General features: G+C 40.9%; 1 protein-coding gene across 7 annotated transcripts in view; it reads left to right on the top strand.

Annotated features, from left to right (window-relative positions):
* PPP4R1 (protein phosphatase 4 regulatory subunit 1) overlaps window positions 1-19,000 on the top strand; it is a 62,822-nt gene that overhangs the window by 39,158 nt on the left and 4,664 nt on the right. For all 7 annotated transcript variants that reach the window (XM_030489399.1, XM_030489382.1, XM_030489388.1 and 4 more), the window contains 8 exons: window positions 1,976-2,134; window positions 3,294-3,424; window positions 4,968-5,485; window positions 10,015-10,190; window positions 14,025-14,120; window positions 15,421-15,606; window positions 17,105-17,266; window positions 17,854-17,954. In XM_030489399.1, coding sequence (XP_030345259.1) covers window positions 1,976-2,134; window positions 3,294-3,424; window positions 4,968-5,485; window positions 10,015-10,190; window positions 14,025-14,120; window positions 15,421-15,606; window positions 17,105-17,266; window positions 17,854-17,954 — 1,529 coding nt within the window. The remainder of the gene's footprint in view (window positions 1-1,975; window positions 2,135-3,293; window positions 3,425-4,967; window positions 5,486-10,014; window positions 10,191-14,024; window positions 14,121-15,420; window positions 15,607-17,104; window positions 17,267-17,853; window positions 17,955-19,000) is intronic.

The following is a 19,000-nucleotide window of genomic DNA, read 5'->3' as shown; positions in this document are numbered from 1 at the left end:
AACAAGTAGGGACTTTTCAGTTTTGCTGATGTGAGGTTATGATTGACATTTACAAAATCTCAGAAAGTTACTATGAATACAGCATTCTTGCTTGCCAAGTCACACAGTCTAGAGCTAAGGGGTACTCAGTTTTAGAGCGGGGAGAAGAGTTAAACCAGGCTGAAGAAAATACTTCGGGCAGTGGAGGCAGAGAGTAGTATTTGCAAGTTCAAAAATACGTTAGGCAAGAAGTAGGCAGAAATGTGTCTTCTAATGTCCATAAATGCAGTGAGGGATTGTGGATACAGGAGGAGCATGGGAGGTGTAGACTGCTGGAAGTGGCAAGGCTTATGTGGTCTGGTTTTAAATGGCATCACTTAATGCTGCTGTTCATTGATTTAATCTTTTAAATTCAGTTTTCCTGACTCTCATAAAGCCTCACAGCTCTCCTGGGAGGAAGGGAAAGAGAAAGAAAGGCAGAGAAAAGAAATAAATCTGGGCAATAACAAATGAAGTAAGGGGAAGAAACACAAATTGAAAGTGGAAAAGCAGGGAACTGGATGGAGCAGGGAGCAGTGAGCAGAGGATCCTTAGCAGTGCCGCCCATTCCCCTGGTGGGTCCAGGGAGCTGGTGGATATTCCTAGGCTTGGAGACATGGCTGGGGCTGGGGAGCAGAAATGGGCCTGACAGTCGCAGGGCTCCTTCTTCAGGCTTTTTCCTCTTGGGGATGTAAACAGTGAGTTTGCTGAGGACCAGAAGACTTTGAGTCAGTGTAGTGGATTAGTGAAGGACTTAGATGCATGACTTCACAAAAGGCTCTGTATCATTTTGCAGATGTGGTATTGGGACAGGTAGGCCTAGTGTGACCCTCAGGGCATTTCTTATGTTCTTCGAGCATCTGCTGCATTTTTCCCTAGGTACAGTGTGTTTCAAGCCATTTGATAATGAAGTATCATTGTGCAGATTTACATCCCATATGTTTCTTGATTTGGGATGTAAATTGATTTCTCTCACACAAATGCCCTTTTAGTGATATATGTCATAAATTTGGATTAAAAGTTTGTAGAGGATGCAGTTAGACTATGAAATAAAAAACATGGTGGTTACTTTATGAGAAAGCAGTAACGTGGATGGGATGGTTGGGGTTCTTTCCATGACTGAAAATGCCATTTTCTGCTCCTTTTGGATAATTAAAAGGCAGGGGAGAGCTGAATGGCTTTAGATGAAACTTCATTTTATAACATAAATGGTTTTTTAATCAGAAGCGAAGTCCAGAGAACTTTGCAGAAAGTACGAACAGCTGAAGATAAATAGTTGGGAATGGAGCTGTAGCAACAGTCATTGTATTACTTGCATCTTACCACTCTGCCTGTTGCAAGCAAAGGCAGCCACGTGATGACCTGCATATCTTTGCTTCACCTGCACTGTCCACCATTTCATCCTTAATGGTACTGTTTCCAAAAACCCAAGCACCTGACCAAAATGCGTCAGTTTTATTAGTAAACCCGCTGGTCTGTTCAAACATATTTGCTCTTGCTCCAAATGCAGCGTTTCTCACATTCTTCTATTCCTGCGCAGTTCAGGTCCTGCTTTTTAGGGTGGGTGGTGACAGAGATTGGTAAATCTAACAATGAGAAGTTTAGGTGGAAAGAAAGGGTTGTTTTTCTTTCCGAGGATGCTCTTCCTTTGCCTTTCAGTGAGACTTTTACAAATACACACATATATATAAAAAAAGCAGGTTAGAAAGTTAACACTTTCTTGCTATTCTTCAAACAGGTGAATTCTCCTTATCTGTATCCATAAGTAACATGAGAGCAACTGATGAGAAGGGTGGTGTTACTGAATGTGTGCTCTTTGTCTTGCAAATGTTAAACTAATGAATCTGAGTGTGAGGGCAGAGAACCAGATGAAGGAAATGAATGTGAAAAAAGAACTTGCTCCTAAACAAGTACTGCCTGTTAAGACTTGCAACTTTACTCACTATGTTCCTAACAGCTGCCGAGGTTTTTCCAGCTCTGCTCTGATAATGTGTGGGGAGTTAGGAAAGCCTGTGCTGAATGCTTCATGGCAGTTTCTTGTGCAACATCACAGGAAGTCCGGAGGACAAAATTGTCAACCCTTTTTATTAATTTGATTAGTGATCCTTCGCGATGGGTAAGAATTGCTTTTTATTTCTTGAATAGCTGTCATATGTAAAGGATTTTACTCTGATACTCCATATAGAACTTCTCCCCATAGGTGTGGATAACACAACTTGTTTCATGCACCTCAAGCAAAATTCTTCTTAGACTGCCCAGTTTGTCAATGGGTGTAGGAAGTCCCTCGTATTTTTACTGCAGCATACCAGAAAAACTGTCAGGGATAGCTTTTCTTAGCTACAGAGCTGCCTGTGACTTAACATTACTGAAAATCATTAACACACTTGGAAAATTAGGTGTGATTCATTTGTATTTCTCCAGGTTCCCTACCACTGCCTCTTGTTTTGGGGAGCAGTGGCTCAGTGCAGTGTGGTGGTGGTGTTTCTTGGTTTTGGGTTTGTTTGGTTTTGGGTTGGGTTTTGTGTGTGTGGTGGTTTGGGTTTTTTTGGTTGTTGTTGGGGGTCTTATTTGGTGTGGGATTTTGTTTCGTTTTTATTTCAGGTTTTTTGTTTCATTGGTTGGGCTTTTTTTGTCTTCAAACCATGTTAAGTTTTTATTGAGCAGATGACTTCTGAGATACAAAAATAGATCTCGTAGATCTTTTGCACAGGAGCATGAGCTTATGGGTTCTGAAAATCATGCAAGCTGTAGCCCAGCAGAATTAAGCAAATAATAAAAAAAATGAAGTAGATAACTATTGGGAAGGGGAGAATAAATAGTAGGAGAAGGGAGGAGCAAATGAACAACATGGCCAGATAAGAAATGGAAAGAAATGCAGAACTTATCATCAGTCAACCTTATGGTAGCGAAATGTCTGTTCACTGCACATAATTTTTATCCTTTCAGGTTGTTAAAATTTTCAGCTGAGCTTTCAATTTTACCTGCTTCTACTTTCTAAATAATTATGATTTCTTTGGTTGTGAGGAATAGGCCTCTCAACCTAATTACCATGATTTAGCTGGTTTTACCCTGCTTATTATTAACTTTTTTTTTTACTTAGCACTTTATGTACAAACTGACTGACTCTTTCCCAATAAGACTTCTGCTGTTGCTTTCCTCAGTAGGCTTATGACCCTTCCAATTCCTAGTAGCAGGCATTTATGTTTTATGGGGCAGGTGTGATTTATAAATATAAATAACTTTTTTTCTTCTACCTTGTGGACACTTCCCACTAGGTCCGCCAAGCGGCTTTTCAGTCCCTGGGGCCTTTCATATCAACTTTTGCTAATCCATCCAGCAGTGGCCAGTACTTTAAAGAAGAAGATGGCAAAAACCCAGAAGATGGTGGTTCTGTGCAGGAGAACAGGTAAAGAATTTACTAAATCTACAAATTATTTTTTAATCCTTGTTTTTCTTCTGTATGAACTGCAAGTTTAAGAAAATTAACCTTCCTGTATGAATTGTGTATTTATCTTGGTAAATGGAAGGATCTGGAACTTCTCATTGTGCTTCACAGGCTACCAGAGTTTTCAGTTATATGCTACAAAGACATGACTACTCAGTAACTTAAGATACCTTAGGATTTATCCTTTGTAATGAAATGACTGACTTGATAGACAAGGGAGAGCAGTGGCTATAGACTTCCTAGATTTCAGTAAAGCTTTTGACATGGTCTCCCATCAGATCCGCATAGAGAAGCTGATGAAGCATGGGCTGAATGAGCAGATAGAGAGGCGGATTGACAGCTGGCTGAATCGCTGGGCCCAGAGGGTGCTGATCAGCGACACATAGTTGGAAGCCAATAACTGGTCATGCACCTCAGCGGTCAGTGTTGGGCCCAGTCCTGTTTAACATCTTCATTATTGGTCTGGATGGTGGAGCAGGGTGTGCCCTCAGCAAGTTTGCTGATGATGCAGAACTGGGAATTGGGGCTGATGTGCCGCAGGGTCATGCTCCCTACGAAGGAAGGGACCGTAGTAGGCTGGAGAAGTGAGTTGGCAGGAACCTGTTGAAGTTTAACAAGGGGAAGTGTGAAGTCCTGCACCTGAGGGGCTACAACCCCAGGCACCAGTACATGCTGGGGTCTTGCCAGGTAGACAGCTGATTTGCAGAAAAGGCCCTAAGGGCCATGCTGAACACCAGGTTGACCATGAGCCAGCAATGTGCCCTTGCTTCAAAGAAGGCCAGTGATATCCTGTGCTGCATGAGGAGTGTTGCCAGCAGGTCGAGGGAGGTGATCCTTTTTCTCTGCTTAGCGTTGCTGAGACCACAGCAGGAGTGCTGGGTCCAGTTCTGGGCTCCTCAATACAAGAGACACATGGACATACTGTAAAGAGTCCAGCCAAGAGCCACAAAGGTAATGAAGGGCCTGGAGCATCTCTCCTATGAGGAGAGGGTGAGAGAGCTGGGACTGCTCGCCTGGAGAAGAGAAGGCTCTGGGGAGATCTTACCGATATGTACAAACATCTGAAGGGAGGCTGCAAAGAGGACAGAGCCAGGCTCTTTTCAGTGGTGCCCAGTGACAGGACAGTGTGCAGTGATCACAGCCTGGTTTGTGAACATCAGGAAACAATTATTTTTTTATTTTTTTTTTTTTTAACTGTGAGGGCTGACCAAGTGCTGGCACAGGTTGCCCAGGGAGGCTGTGGAGTCACCATCCTCCAAAATACAAGTCCTGGGCAACTGGTTTTGGGTGGCCCTGCTTGAACAGGGAGATTGGCCCAGATGGCCTCCAGAGATCTCTTCCAACCTCAACCATTCTGTAATTGTATGATTTATTTTGCCATGCTGTAAATTAATCTAGTTTCATAAATAGCAAGCCGATAGCATGTGTATGACTTCTCAAGAGCATCTGTTTGCAATGAGTGTATTTTGGTTTTTAAATGTTCAATTGCTTTGGCACTCAACAGTGAGCAAGTCAGGACTACAGAAGATGTTACAACAGAGGACGAGCACAACAGGACAGAGGATCTGTCTGCACATGTTGATAACGATGATTTTGCAACAAAACTTGAAAATGCCATGGAAGATCAAAACACAGTGTCAAATAACTCCCAGAGGGAAAGTGATTTCCAGACTGAGTCATCCTTCCATTGCACTTTGTCTTCAGAATCTTGTGGGGACATGGCTGATGAGAACAAGCGAAGTTCTCATTGCTGTACAGCAGGTCTGCGGGAGGCTGGGCTGAATTCACAGGAAACCTCTCTTTCAGAGCAGGAATTGTACAACTCTTTCCATTTCTGGAGGACTCCACTTCCTGAAATAGATATTGACCTCGAGCTTCAGCAGACTTCTGAGATAATACTTGATAGAGAAATTCAGGAACTCACTATGCAAGTATCTTCAAACATTCCTATGACAAAAAGGAAAGAATTGGAAGAAATGATAGAAAACTTGGAACCCCATATGGACGATCCAGATGTTAAAGGTATAGTAAAGATACTGAAGCATTTTTAGTGTTTGGAGGTGTGGATATGTTGCTTTAGCAGTGTGGGCTTTAAACTTTCAGTCGTTTTAAAAGACAGAAGTACTACTTTCTCCTGGTCCTTAAAGAGATTGTATCTATTTTGATTTAATTGTGAAAATTGATGATGAGCTAAAAGGGAACTTTCTTTTGTGTAAAGATGTTTAAAGGTAGTACAATTCCTTCCGTAAACTAAATTGATGAGTTTAAGCTGAACCCAGGACATAAATACATGTCCAGTTATCAGTGTAAACTTCCTGCTTGCCTGTTTTGACGGTATAATTAAATAGGTGGTTCAATGACATAAGCTGTTGATCAGGAAATTAAATTGTAGTTAGCATACATGCTAAATAAGGAGGCAGATTCAATTTTTTTAATATTGAAGTGTGATAAATGGTTTTCATTTTAGGCATTATCCATTTTATTTTTCATCCATTAGTCTTCTCCATTTTTCTGTAAGGTCTTCATTATTGTGGTCTTGTGTTTTCGCCTTCAGTGTGCCAAGTTTGTTGGGTCTAACTGAGAGTTGATCCAGCCTGAATTATTGAAGTGAATACACAGCCTCCATTTCAGAAGCTCTCAAAGGGTGGAGAAGGGTTTCATAAGTATGAGTGACTGGTGGAGCAGCACATCAGAGAGACGTCCTAGGCTAGCAGAGCTACACAAGCTATGCATAGTCAAGCAGTTGTATGTAATCCCTGTTAACAGGACCTTTCCAGTCCACTGGCCAGACAGCCTCGAGGGTCTCAGACTGGGAGATGGAAACCTGCACATTCCTCTAAAGTATGCCAGCTCTTTTAAAATGGTCACAGGGTCTTTATTCAGCTCACCTTTTTACAGCTCCCTGAGGCTGCTGCCGTCTTCACTTCAGAGGTTGCTTTTCTTTCCCCAGATGTTTTTATTTCTTTATTTTTCATTCCAGGGACACTTTCTTCAGCTTGATTTGTCTGATGATGTTCTGCATAGAAAGTGCTAAATCATGTAATGTCAGCTTTTCTTAAGGTTATCTGGGGGAAGTAAGAAAGCCTGACTTGCAGGTTACTGAGGTTAACTGTGGTTTATACCAATTACAGGCTGCTTTGCCAAATGGAGACCTGATAGGGATAAACCAGCCCAAATCTGGGGTCAGTTGATCCCATTCCTCATTAAAAACTGTTTGTAAGTTAGGCTACTAGCACTGCCTGTGGCAAACATCTAAAATATGTTGCTAATGGAACCGTAGGTGGGGAGAAAGTGGAGAAGAAACTCCTGTGTACCCAATAATGCAGCCCATAGCTTTTGCCTTTGAGTAAGAAGTAAGGGTAAGAAAGGCACATTCTTCAGGAAAAAAAAGGAGCATGCAGCTTGGAAATATCAGTGTCTTCTAGTGAAATGTGAGGAGAAACAGAAAACAACAGTAAAGCATATTGAAAGGACAGAAACTTCCAAGGACCAGGAAATTTAATGAGGCCAGATAAAATGTGGTTTTGAATTTGAAGCTTGTGCCAGTTATTGTTAGGATGCAGGTACAGTAGCCAAGAGTAAATAATTCTTTGCTGAAAAATACTTCTCACCTGAAGCAAAAGTCAAAGGAAGAGTTAATTAGCAAGTGTTTTAAAATCCAGTGAACATTGACCTTTATTTTACCACTGCAGTACTTGAGTTCTGTGTTATGCACAAAACTGACCTTTACACTTCAATTTTTACTGAAGGTAATTGTGAAAGCTAGTTAGCCAGCAGATTCCCTTCCAGTCTTCCTCCCACAACCTTGCTTTCCAAGAGCTCTGGGGCATTTCTCTGTGTCATGTGTGAGAAGGGACCCTTATCCTTTGTACTTCTAATGGTTTTCTGTCTGCCTGTCTTCTGGCTGTAGGAAAGATCTTTGTGGGAGATGAGGAGGAGCAGCAGCAGCCACCTCCATCAGGAGGGTGTCAGTACAGATCTTGGACTGTGTTTGTGTGTGATGGGATTATCAGGGAACATGCCCTGGCACTTGAGACCTGAGCCTGGGGTGGTGAAGGCAGCTCATTAGGAAGCTGTTTCAAGTTTCAGTATCAAGGCAGCCACCTAGAGCTGTGCACACATCTGCACATACTTGCGCATGCACTCTCTTTCTCTTCCTGCTTTGCTAAGCTAGGACCTTAAGATGTTTACAGACGTCAGGTCATTCACCTTTTGGTGAATGACAGTGCTGGAGTTGCCTTTGGTGGCAGGACCTATGGAGAAGCACTCAAAGAAGAAAGAAGGCACTTGCCAGTCAGTGAAATCCTTGGGAGTTGGGCCTCTCTGGTCCTTCATCCCCATGTTTTGGGATTGCAGAATTGACAGGAAGCTGAGGAGATGAATGTTTGTGTCATTATCTCCTCTAGGGCAGGCAGAGGAAATCGGGATAAGTGTGGTCTCCATCCCATTAAGCCCCTAAGCAAGGGTGGTCCAGGCGTGCAGACTGACAGTGGGGATGTGTGGGAAATATGTCTTGGAAAATTCCCAATTACTGCTGTAGATAGCTTCACTCTTGCTACTAAAAGTAATCTTCAGAGCTCTGTGTGGATTTTTCAGTAAACCCATGTTCAGTGTTGAAGCAGTATGTGTCACCTAGTCAAGATAAACTTTCTTGACTTTGAAGTGAAAATGAGAGGAGTGTACATTTGTCATCAAGTTGTCCTTCATGAAAGAAGCCTTAATGAAAAACATCTTCTTGATGTGCAGCAAAATATAGTTCTTTTAATTTGCTTGCTTGATTTCTCTAAATGAGAATAAACTTTAAATCAGACAGACATTTCTTGCCTTAGCAGGTGCTCTGAAATGACCACGTATTTTGCATGGGCTTGGGGTGATTTATTTAACTTAAAAGCTTCATAGGAATTTACTTACCTCGATCTTGTTTATTCTCATGTGCCTTAAAGTCCAGAGGTTTATTGTAAGTGGAGTAACACTTAAAGAGTGAAGTCATAGAAAGCTTTTGTTAATCTTGCAACTTGTAAAATTCCTCATTGTTCTGTATTTATTTATAGATTGTATATTACAATATAACATATTGAAACTATATTTTCTAATAGTGTGTTTTATGGTGGAAGTATTAGTATGATGTTGGTTTTGTTTTTAAGTTTCTAACTTGCTGTGTTTTTTCCTGTTGAGGTGAGTTACAGTAATGCAGCAGGAATGTCTTTTGGTTATTCTGTCAGAAATTTGATGCAATTATGGAACTAGCATTGCGTGATGTAAAGAATTATCTTTACTCCTGTTCGTCAGACTTCACATAGAAACCAGTGAACCTGTAGGGTGTTTTCCAATTTTTGCTAGCTAAGATTGTGCTGTTATAATTTTGCTTCTTTGAACAGATGTATTGCATATCTGTTTCTTCTATCTACAAGTAAGTTCAAGTTTCTTTAAGTTTTGTGAGTAACCCTATTAAAAAAAAAACTAAAAGGAGAAATTCAGACTCTCTAAATATTGTATGGCAATGTGGGATTAAAAACAAGCTATTGTTCGTCATTTAATTTCATGATGGGCATTTAAGAAAGCTTGGAAAAACCAAAGTCTATGAGGAACTGAGCTTCTGGATGGCTGCGTAAATTCAATTCCTTCTTACCGTCTTGGCAAAAAGTGGGTAAGGAGGGAGGCAGGGTAGATCAGTCTGCACTGAATTCTGTGTTGCTTGCAGCTAAGATGCCTCTGATAGCTGATCTGCTTGGGTCAGGCTGTATCCAAGGAACATTGCTCAACAAAGCTTTTTTTTTTTGATCAGCAGTAAGCAGAGGGATGGAAAGCAGAGCAGTCTCAGAACTGCTGGATCTGTTTCAAAAGAGGGGATGGCAGTGTCTGAAGTGCTAGTGCTTGCTTTTGATGAATAAGAGGACATCAAACAGTGCAACCTTCATTATTTCTTGGAGGATGCAAGGCTTAAAGTATCCTGTCCAGAAAAGAGTTCCTGGGGTCTAGCATCCTCCTATATAGATCCTGCTTTAGAGTTACTATAAAAACATAAAAACTTAATGACTGTATACATAGAGACACAGCCTCTCAGAACCCAAATCCGTTCTATATGAATAAATCTATTCTCAACCTTTATTTGATTTTTCCACCCCCCCTTCTCTCTCCTATTCCCACCTCCCACAGAAGACCCAGTCAGTAAGTTAGTATTCATGTGCCGTTCTGCACCAAAGAGTATTTGCACCATTATTATGTACTGAGATTCTTAATAGAACTGATCCTGCCGTAACAGCGGTCTCTTACTCCTGGGGTTTTTTCATCTGCTTTAAAGACAAATTTCACTATTCAATTGTAGTGTGGTTGAGAATCCTAGGAAAAAAAAATGGGGTGTTAATTTGCCTTATGTTTTACACTAATTGTCCCCGGTTTGGGATTTACTAGCAGTCAATAATCTTAAATTTGTACCTCCCCTGTAGTTCTTCAGTTGTCTTCCAGTTACTCATTGTCTAAAAGTTGATCTGTGGTCTTGCTAGAAATTTATTGTGGTTCAGTCTCATGTATTTCTCTTTCATATGCTGCAGCACAAGTGGAGGTGTTGTCTGCTGCACTCATAGCATCTAGTTTGGATCCTCAAGAAGAGCCAGTGGCCAGTGTTGGCAAGGGAACAGACTCACAGACTGAACTGACCATCAATGACCAACAAAACTTTAAACCTATACTGGATGATATTGTGCCTTTAATTGGTGACGCTGTTGAGGTAAGAAGCAAGTTGTGTACTCTTATTTTTTTCCATTAGGATTTCCAAGGCTTCAGTAATAGAGCCATATTTTGTGTTCATGTTGTAATTGCAGCCAAATGCTTCCCAGTTTTGGCTAGTGTGGTGGTCGGTTTTGTTGGCCGGTATTGAAGCACTAGCTACTAAATTAAAATGAGTTGTGTTTTTGCCTTTGTTTTTGCCAGTTCTGTGCTCGTCCTTGTAAATTCTTAAAATAGTTTCTCTGAAAATCTTTGTGAATATCACATCTTAAAATGTTTTAATACTACTGTAGTTTACGCCTGTGAAGTTGCCTTATTTAAATTGAGCCCTACTGATAAGTGAGTCCCCTTCTCCAGTGCCCTCCCCCCTTGCTTCCCCACCCCTAGCTGGAGAAAGAGCTGCTCTGTTCCCTGTGCTCCCTGTCAGAATGTTTTATAATAGTTTACTGATCTGTATAAGAGGACCTGCAATCTGGGATGTTGTGCAGGCTGCTGAGAGAAAAAGTGGATTCTAGCAATCAGTAACATTTTAAAGCTTTTTGCACTTGTTCAGCACCCCACCACTGCCCCCCTGCCCGAGTGAAGTCTGTGGCATTTGATACTATGTTCTGTACTATGTATTAGGGCAAACCCGCTGTGTTCACTGCATATAGTGCTACAAGCTCAGGTAGTATTAAAAGCTGTACCTCTGCAGAAAGCAATGGTTCCAAAATATGTTCCATAAAACCACAGCAAGTGATTATTTAACTTTCTTTAATTAGAGCAGTGTTTTTAGATGACATTTAATTGACTTTTCACTTAAGCTGTTGGGCTACCATGTAGCCCAAAAACACATAGGGAGCAGAGGAATGTGACATTCACTTGGATACTTCTGTTTATACACAACCATAATTTAACACTATAAATGTGGCTGGTTTGTCTGTTTCAAGAGAACAACTTGCCCCAAATTCCTGATGTCGGGTTTGATACATTTCTTTATCAGATGACCTTTTGTAGTCACTTCTTTCTTCTACTAGCGTGTAAGATGACAGTGTAAATGCATCATGACAGCGTCATGTCACTGGTATATGTTGGTTTTGCGTGTTTCAGTTTTATTCATTAAAAGGATGCTCTTAATCTGTCAGTTCCTTGTCTGTTACTGGCACTGAATCAAGTCCCCATTTTACAAGTGAAAAGATATAGAGGTGACCTAAAATTTGGGAACCAAGCTGTGATCTGTTGAGCAAGTGGGCCTGTTGCCCCTAGCAGTGAAGAGAGGTCTGATTTTCACAGGTGGCTTTTTTGTGTGGTGGTTTTTCCTCCTGTTCTGTTGGGGTTTATTTGTTTGTTTTGTTTTTGTTAAGTCTCAGTACAACAACATGTCAGGAGGGTATTAGACACTTCAGAAAGGTCAAGCTCTACAGCATGTCATATTTGAAAGCAGCCTTTACAGTTCTGCACACTTACCACAAAGCAAAACTACCCTTTGCTTGTCGTTCTGTGGCTGTGTTGGCTCCTGAAGGAGTTAATGCTACTTGTTAGAGAGATCCTCTATTCATATGAAAATAAATGTTGTGATAGAGTGAACAGATAAGGATTTCAGATATAGATGAAGCATATTTGTTGAGGATGGAGGGTGTCTGTTCTGTATTTTCCTCAAGAGCCACCACTTCTGTTTCTTTAGGTTGTATGCTCTTTGTAAGGTTTGATAAATGAATGTAAGCCTCCAGAAATCCCCCAAGTCATATTCTCAGTGAGTGGGTGTGGGTGTCCTCTTTTTTAACAGTTAGAGGTAGAGAAGAGAAGGAAAAGAAAGACAAAGAAAACTGGCTTAAAATCAGCCCACTCCTGTCTGGCACAAGTACCTCTCTTTAAGAAGAGGGTGGGTGCCAGGAGGAGACTGGATCCCTCCACTCCCGTAAGAGGTTTGTAAGGCCGTGGCAAAGATTTTGCATCTCAGAGGTGGTGGTTCACCGGTGTGGCATGCAAGAAGCTTTCAGGCTAAACCCTGCTGAATTTTTATATCCCGGCTCTCTGCAACGTTCGGTTCAGTGTACGCAGGTTACATGGAAAAAGTACAGATGGAAATTCATCTGCAGGAATAGAGATACTGCACTGACTTAAATTACGACTGATGCTGTGGTTCTTCTGTACTGAAGATCTTCCTTCCTGGAATGCATACTTGGCTTTAAAAGTGGCTGGGTAAAAATGTTCCCATCTGTGCCACCCATCAGTATATTTAGTTGTTCAACTTAGTTCAATCAATAAAGTAGTATTTTTAGCTTAGCCTTTGAGAGCTGGGGTAGCAGAGGTTGTGAGATGGAGTCATCTTTATTGTAGCAGAATGGGTGACTAGCCTGCGGTCCTGTGCACGTGAGCAGCTGATGGAAAGCACTGTGGCTGGGTTGTGCTGGCTGCCTCATTGTTTCTTGATTGGAAAGAGGTCAAAGCCGCTGACTTTCTGGCGGTGCTGAAAATTATCTCTTTTTCTGGGGGGAAAAAAAAGGTTAAAAAGGAGTGAATAGTTGACTGCCAGACTAAAATCCAGCCGAGATGGTTGTCAGAGCCTCTGGATGTTTTATAGTTGGAGTTCTATGCTGCTGGACACATGTAGTTATGGAGTCACTCACAGATCTGTTCTTCGCTCCAACACTTTCTTGCTGCTGCTTGGTAGGACAGGTGACTTTGGGCTGCTGTGCCAGCAGTATGCACTTGCCTCACAGCTCTGCATTTATCATTCATCACCTGTAATTATATACCTCAGTGACTAAAATTATATCCCAGTGCTTAGAGGAAATCAGCTCATGGAAGAGGAAAAAGCAACTGTCTGAAGTCAAACCAAGGAAGACAGATGGTATCCTGGAGGCTTTTTTTTTGAAGAAGTTTATACTTTGCTGGAAAATTCTCATTGTCAAACTGAAATGAACAGCTGGTTGGGTAGGCATGTTCTCAGTGCTTGTATTGACCCCGAGAGCTCACCCTGCAGCATCTATGGATAGATACCTTGGCTCATATCTGGCAAAAATGCCTTTGTGCTGTTCTACCCTACAGCAGCCTGATCTACTTTTCAAATATTCATCACATACTTGAAATTCACAGCTGATTATGCAAACTCCATTGTATTTGGAGAACTCCACTGGTGTAGAGAGTGACAGTGCACCCTCTCAGCGGCAGTTTATCATAGTGTATCACACTTCTGCTACTTGGTAGAGATCAGAAACAGAGTCACAGTCCTTATCTCGAAGGCCCAGATGTGTAGCCAGGATGCTTGAATGATTGTTAAACGTGATTTTAATAGAACTGCTGAGAGGAGTGATGGCTTGTGTCAGTAGCTATGGTCCACTAGGACTCTATTATAAGTTGAAGGTCGTTTGTAGAGAAAATACTAGAATAATTACCTCTAGGAAAGTAGAAACAGCATAAGTCTCACCAGTTTCTGCTCTTAAGCGTGATGGTGGCTTTGTTTTGACCTTTTGACCAAATCCAAAGCAACAAATCCAACAGAATCCGTTAAAGATGTTTTATTTTTCCCTTCAGGGGAGAAGCAGTGTGACCCATGTGTTAGTTACATTTTCCTTAATGCAGTCTCAAAGGTACTTCTCTCCTGTGATTCCATAAGACCCAAAATGGAGCAGAACAAGAGGAGCCTGTGTTTGAAATGTAAAGGAAAAAGATTTATCTTACAGACCTTTTGATTTTGGGCTGTAGCAAAATTGTATTTGACATGAAACCTGTATTCCTTTGATCTAAGAAAAAGACCCTGAGGTGAGGACATCACTTCTTCATGTTGACATCTGTTTTGTGTCTAATATGTATTTTGTGACCTTTTTTTTTTTACTACTACTTTTTTCCATAGAATATGGATTCTACACTTCACTATATTCATAATGATTCAGATTTGAGCACTAACAGTAGTTTCAGCCCTGAAGAAGAAAGAAAATCCAAAGTACAGGTAAATGGCAGTGACTTCTGTTTTTTCTACATGTATCGGATAAGTGGGTTTTTTATTACATATATGGGGATTTCTTTTATGCATTTCATTTCTGATATAATGTAGTTTCCATTAAATACAGCAAACCTCTTAAATAGGTAGTTCTAAAATAATCCTTGTTTCCAGAGATAATGGCTTAATTCAGCATTTGATTCTGGTTTAATTATGGAGAAGAGATAAGAGTATTTTTTGACATGAGGTGTAGTGGTTGTCATAGACTTCCAGGCTCTGGTTTCGTTTGGCTTCATTTTCTCCAGAAACTATCCTGTAATGCAAAATTAGGTTATTGAGGAAATGGGATTTTTTGTTAAGTGTTTTGAGTGGAACTGCTCCCACCCCCTGACAGCTTTTCACAGAAAAGCTGTGAAAGTTTTTCATTAAGCTAAAACTGTCTCTTTGTTGTTTTTTCCCAAAAGGAATCAAATGTTTGTTGTTACATAGTTCAGTATTAAGTGTGCCACCATGCACCAATGTGAGGTTCCCTTGAGTGGGAACCTCAGTCCCTCTTGTCGCCTATGTGAGCCAAGCTATTTGGTAGCTGTGTTAGGGAAATGCTGGTGCACCCCCTTGGGTAAGTCAGTGCCTGAGATAAACTGACAACAGCTGAAGCAAAGACAGCATTGAAATCAGTGCAAAGAGGTTTTCACAAAGCTTTAGTTCAGATGCTTTAATTTCTTAGTGGACAGGAGGATTGGTCTTCAGCAGAGGTCTTTATCTCTGGAGAATCCTTCTCCTTCCTGCTGACGATTTAGGAAGTTTTACAGCAACTTTGAACATGCTATACCTATACTCTGCCCCCTTCCCAAGGGATTTTAATTTAGTGTTTTTTCTCCCCACCTCCCTAAGATTTTGAAAGGAATAGGAAAATTATTTTTGAGCAAGTCTCATAATTTGCTGTTCTGCTTGTTTTTATGGGTGAGATAAAACAGCCAATCTGCACAGCATGCGAGCCTGAATGTTTGTGAAAAGGTAGAAGATAGTCTCTTAATTTCCTGGTCTGCCTAAGTAGACAGTGATCCACCTACCCATCTGTTATGCTGGTCTGTATGTTTTCAAATAGCCCTCAGTCATGCCATTGTTTCTTTGGAGCTTTTTGGTGGAACTTATGAACTTTGCATTCTTATCAAGAGATTGTAATTAAATAATACTCTGTAGTTGTAGGGGGAAAATTATTCTTCTGACAGTGTGCCCTGGAGTTTTAGTAAGCCTTATGAGGACTAACTGGAAATAGTGTAAACACTCTACCCTTTTCTTCCTCTAGGATGTTGTACCTCAAGCCTTGCTGGATCAGTATTTATCAATGACTGATCCCTCTCGCGCACAAACGGTTGATAACGAGATTGCCAAACACTGTGCCTACAGCCTGCCAGGTGTGGCACTTACATTAGGCAGGCAGAATTGGCACTGTTTGAAAGATACCTATGAGACACTGGCATCTGACATGCAGGTAAGTTCAAGAAGCTCTGACAGTGAGTGATGTGAACTTTTATGATGTGACCATGAATAATCTGAGCTTCTGTGATGATTTATCTTGTTTACTGGATGTTGGGTTGCTCTGCTTTTTACATGGAGCTTCCCATTGCTGATATTAGTTGTTTGTGTAACAAATGAAAGTGTAACAGTTATCTCAGAGGAAGCTCTGTGTGTGTGGTGCTGAGGTAGTAAGGAAGTGGTGAAGTTTGGGAGGTAGATCTCCAGTGGGAATGTGAGGAGACATCTCTGATTTTCTCTGCTTGCTTGAGATCTTAGGCAGTGCTTGGGATTCTCAAAGGTATGAGAATTTGGACTGCAGTGCTGTGCGTGCACAGACATGCGCCCCTCAGGCATGTCTGGAGCTCAGTGAGTCAGCCTCACACCAGGCCTCTTGGTGGCCTTTTGGGGCTGCATCCAGTTAGTCATAAGGGAATAACATCACTATGACCATGCAGCATTGCTCTTTTCAAAAACAAACACTGGAAATAGCAGCATTTTGCTTCTTGTCGGGTGGTAAGGAGGTGGCTTCGTGCATTTTGCTGTGGGCTTACAGTTTCTCAGTCCTCCCTGGTTTCCTTTTTTGGAGATACTCATTTTTTTAAACATTCTCAGACTGTTTCACCTCTCTCTAACTTGCTGCTCACTATGTCAGAGCAGCAGCTCTCAGGGATGTGTAGCAAGTAACATGGCTATTGCTCATAGTTTCCAAACTCTTTTGCAGCCATTAAAAACAACTAGCTAATAAATTTTTAACCCAGGACAAAAGTAAAACCAGATTGCCCTGTGTTCCAGTCTGTCCAGAGTTTATCACAAGTCTAATCTGAAATAAGATGGAATCACCAAACCAGGGCAAAAGAACAGTACTCGTGCGAATTGAAAAGTGCTGGCTAAAGAATAGATAATATTTTATTTTTAAAAATACTAAAAATAGTTGCTCTTTTAAAACAGTGCTCCCTCAATTTAGGATGAGTGAAAGCATTTCTGGTCCTTGGACTGCAGGGCATTCAGTGTGGATGAAACTTTACCTATTATGGAAGCCAAAATACACCAGCTGAAATATTGTGGGATACGTATTCTGTTTTATAAATTAAACAAGTGAGAGGGCAGTAGTATGGAACTAATTTACCCAAAAGAATTTAAAGCGAAGTGTAATGCATGGAAGATTGTGTCACTGATGTCAGAAATACTATTTTCTTTCCTGACACCTGGAAAAAAGAAAATATTTTCATTACTTCCGTTTGCCTTAGTTCCTTGATATTCAAGTGGAAGAAATGATACCTTATCACTTGTCCTCCCTTCTCCTTTTCCTCTCCTCTCCTCCCCCCTGTTCTTTTATTTTCTATTTGCTACATGAAACACTAATGAATGTATTTAAGCACCATAGCTCGCTGGGAGTCCAGCTTGGATACTGACCCTCAAGTTGTAATAGAGCTGCTACATCAATAAAAATGATTTGTGTGGTTAATTTACAGTGGAAGGTTCGGCGGACACTAGCATTTTCTATACACGAACTTGCAGTCATCCTTGGAGACCAGCTTACAGCTGGAGATCTAGTTCCTGTCTTCAATGGCTTTTTAAAAGATCTAGATGAAGTAAGGATAGGAGTGCTTAAACACCTGCATGACTTTCTGAAGGTATGTCTGTGTTCAGCTCTGGTCAAGTGCAGTTTTGTATTTTGCTTCATTTCTTTCTATGTACTTGCTTTTTAACATAACACTGGTTTAACTCTTTGAGGGAATCCATACAGATGTCTGTTGAATACTAGAGTGTATTTTGCAGGAGTTCTATGTTGCCGATAGGCTCTTTTCTCTGAAGAGCCTAGTTTGTGAATGTTTATTCATAAATAATGTAGGTGCCAGTGGATGATGCTAAGTTTTTTGGTGGTCTAACCTCTCTATGCAGCTTACTTCTCAAATTTCTTTAGGAGTTTCTCTGTAACTGCCTCATTTTTTTGAGCTGAAGCTCACAAAACCTTTAAAATCAACACTTTTCTGCCTACCTCTCAGTTTCCTAGAGTAAAAGAAGAGACTAGATCAGATTTTGTTTTTAGTTTGCCTCATGTGATTTTACAGATTTAAGCATGGTACGGTTTAGCCTACTAAAGATTTTTTTTTTTTTCTCAATAAAAGTAAGCGTTTTGTTAACTGTATTTTAAAACTCTTGTTCTATCTGCTGCTTGTAGCCTACATTTATTTATGTAAGTTTATATTTACTGTTACAGCTTCTTCATCTTGACAAAAGGCGAGAATATCTTTATCAGCTTCAGGAATTCCTAGTGACTGATAACAGCAGGAACTGGCGTTTCCGTGCTGAGCTGGCTGAGTATGTCGTTTTTTGGATGCTTCTTTTATTTTTACGGATATTTAAAAATGTTAAAATCATAGAATACATGTTTTACAGTGACATTCTTCACTTTTAATTAGTGGATAGTCCTTCTCCTCCTCTACTTGTCCCCCTTGCTTAAAAATTCCCTTTAGTTGTGCATCACTTACAGTAGTTGAAACTTGAATGTCTTTTTCCATCACCATATGTTGAAAACATTACCCTTCCATAAAAGAGAAGCTGCCAAAAGAGAAGACAACATCTGGTTGCTCTTGAAGTCAATAGAAGCGTTCTAGCAATTAGACTTCAAGTTGCTGTGTTTGAGGAGCAGGCTGAATTCATGATCATAAAACAGGAGATCTAGATCTTAAGGGGAGTAAAGAAAGTGAGTAGCATACCATGGCTTTTTCATGGAATTGGTAGGTGGGCTCCTAAGGGAAGCACCTCTGAAGGGTCAGGTTGCTCAGGAAAGTTGGCAGAGGAGGTGGCTTGTGAAATTCAACAAGGAGCAGATGCCAAGTCCTTCATGTGGGAAGAAAGAGCCTCTGACAGTGAGACAGACTGAGGGCTAGCTGCCCTGGGAGCAGCTCTGGCGAGCCAAACATGAGGCAGTAGTGTGTCCTGGTAGCACAGTCTTGGGCTGTATCAACAGGAGCACAATCAGCATATTGAGGCAACAGATTAGCCCCTTTTAGTCAGCACTCCTGTGGAGTAATGCATCTATACCAATAGAGGAAAGTGCTGATACACTGGAACAAGCTCAGCAGAAGGCCACCAAGATGATCAAAGCTGCAGCACTTACCCTGTGAGGAGATACTATGTGACAAAGGCTTCTCTAGCAGGAGTGCTGAAATAAGCATATAGTTATGACTAATTACAGTGCATCTTTTGAGATTAATTTTGAGTTACCTCAAAACTGATCTTGATGTCGTGATGGTTACACTACATTTAAGTGTTAGTTTCGATTTAGTAACTACAAATCACATAGCTGTTACTGCTGATACGGAAACCTTTGTTCGGCTGCTTGTAACATGTCGCTTCTTTTG

This window comes from Strigops habroptila, chromosome 1, assembly GCF_004027225.2.
Source record: "Strigops habroptila isolate Jane chromosome 1, bStrHab1.2.pri, whole genome shotgun sequence".
NCBI lineage: Eukaryota > Metazoa > Chordata > Aves > Psittaciformes > Psittacidae > Strigops > Strigops habroptila.
The sequence above is the reverse complement of the archived record's forward strand: the minus strand, read 5'-3'. Positions and strand labels throughout refer to the sequence as shown.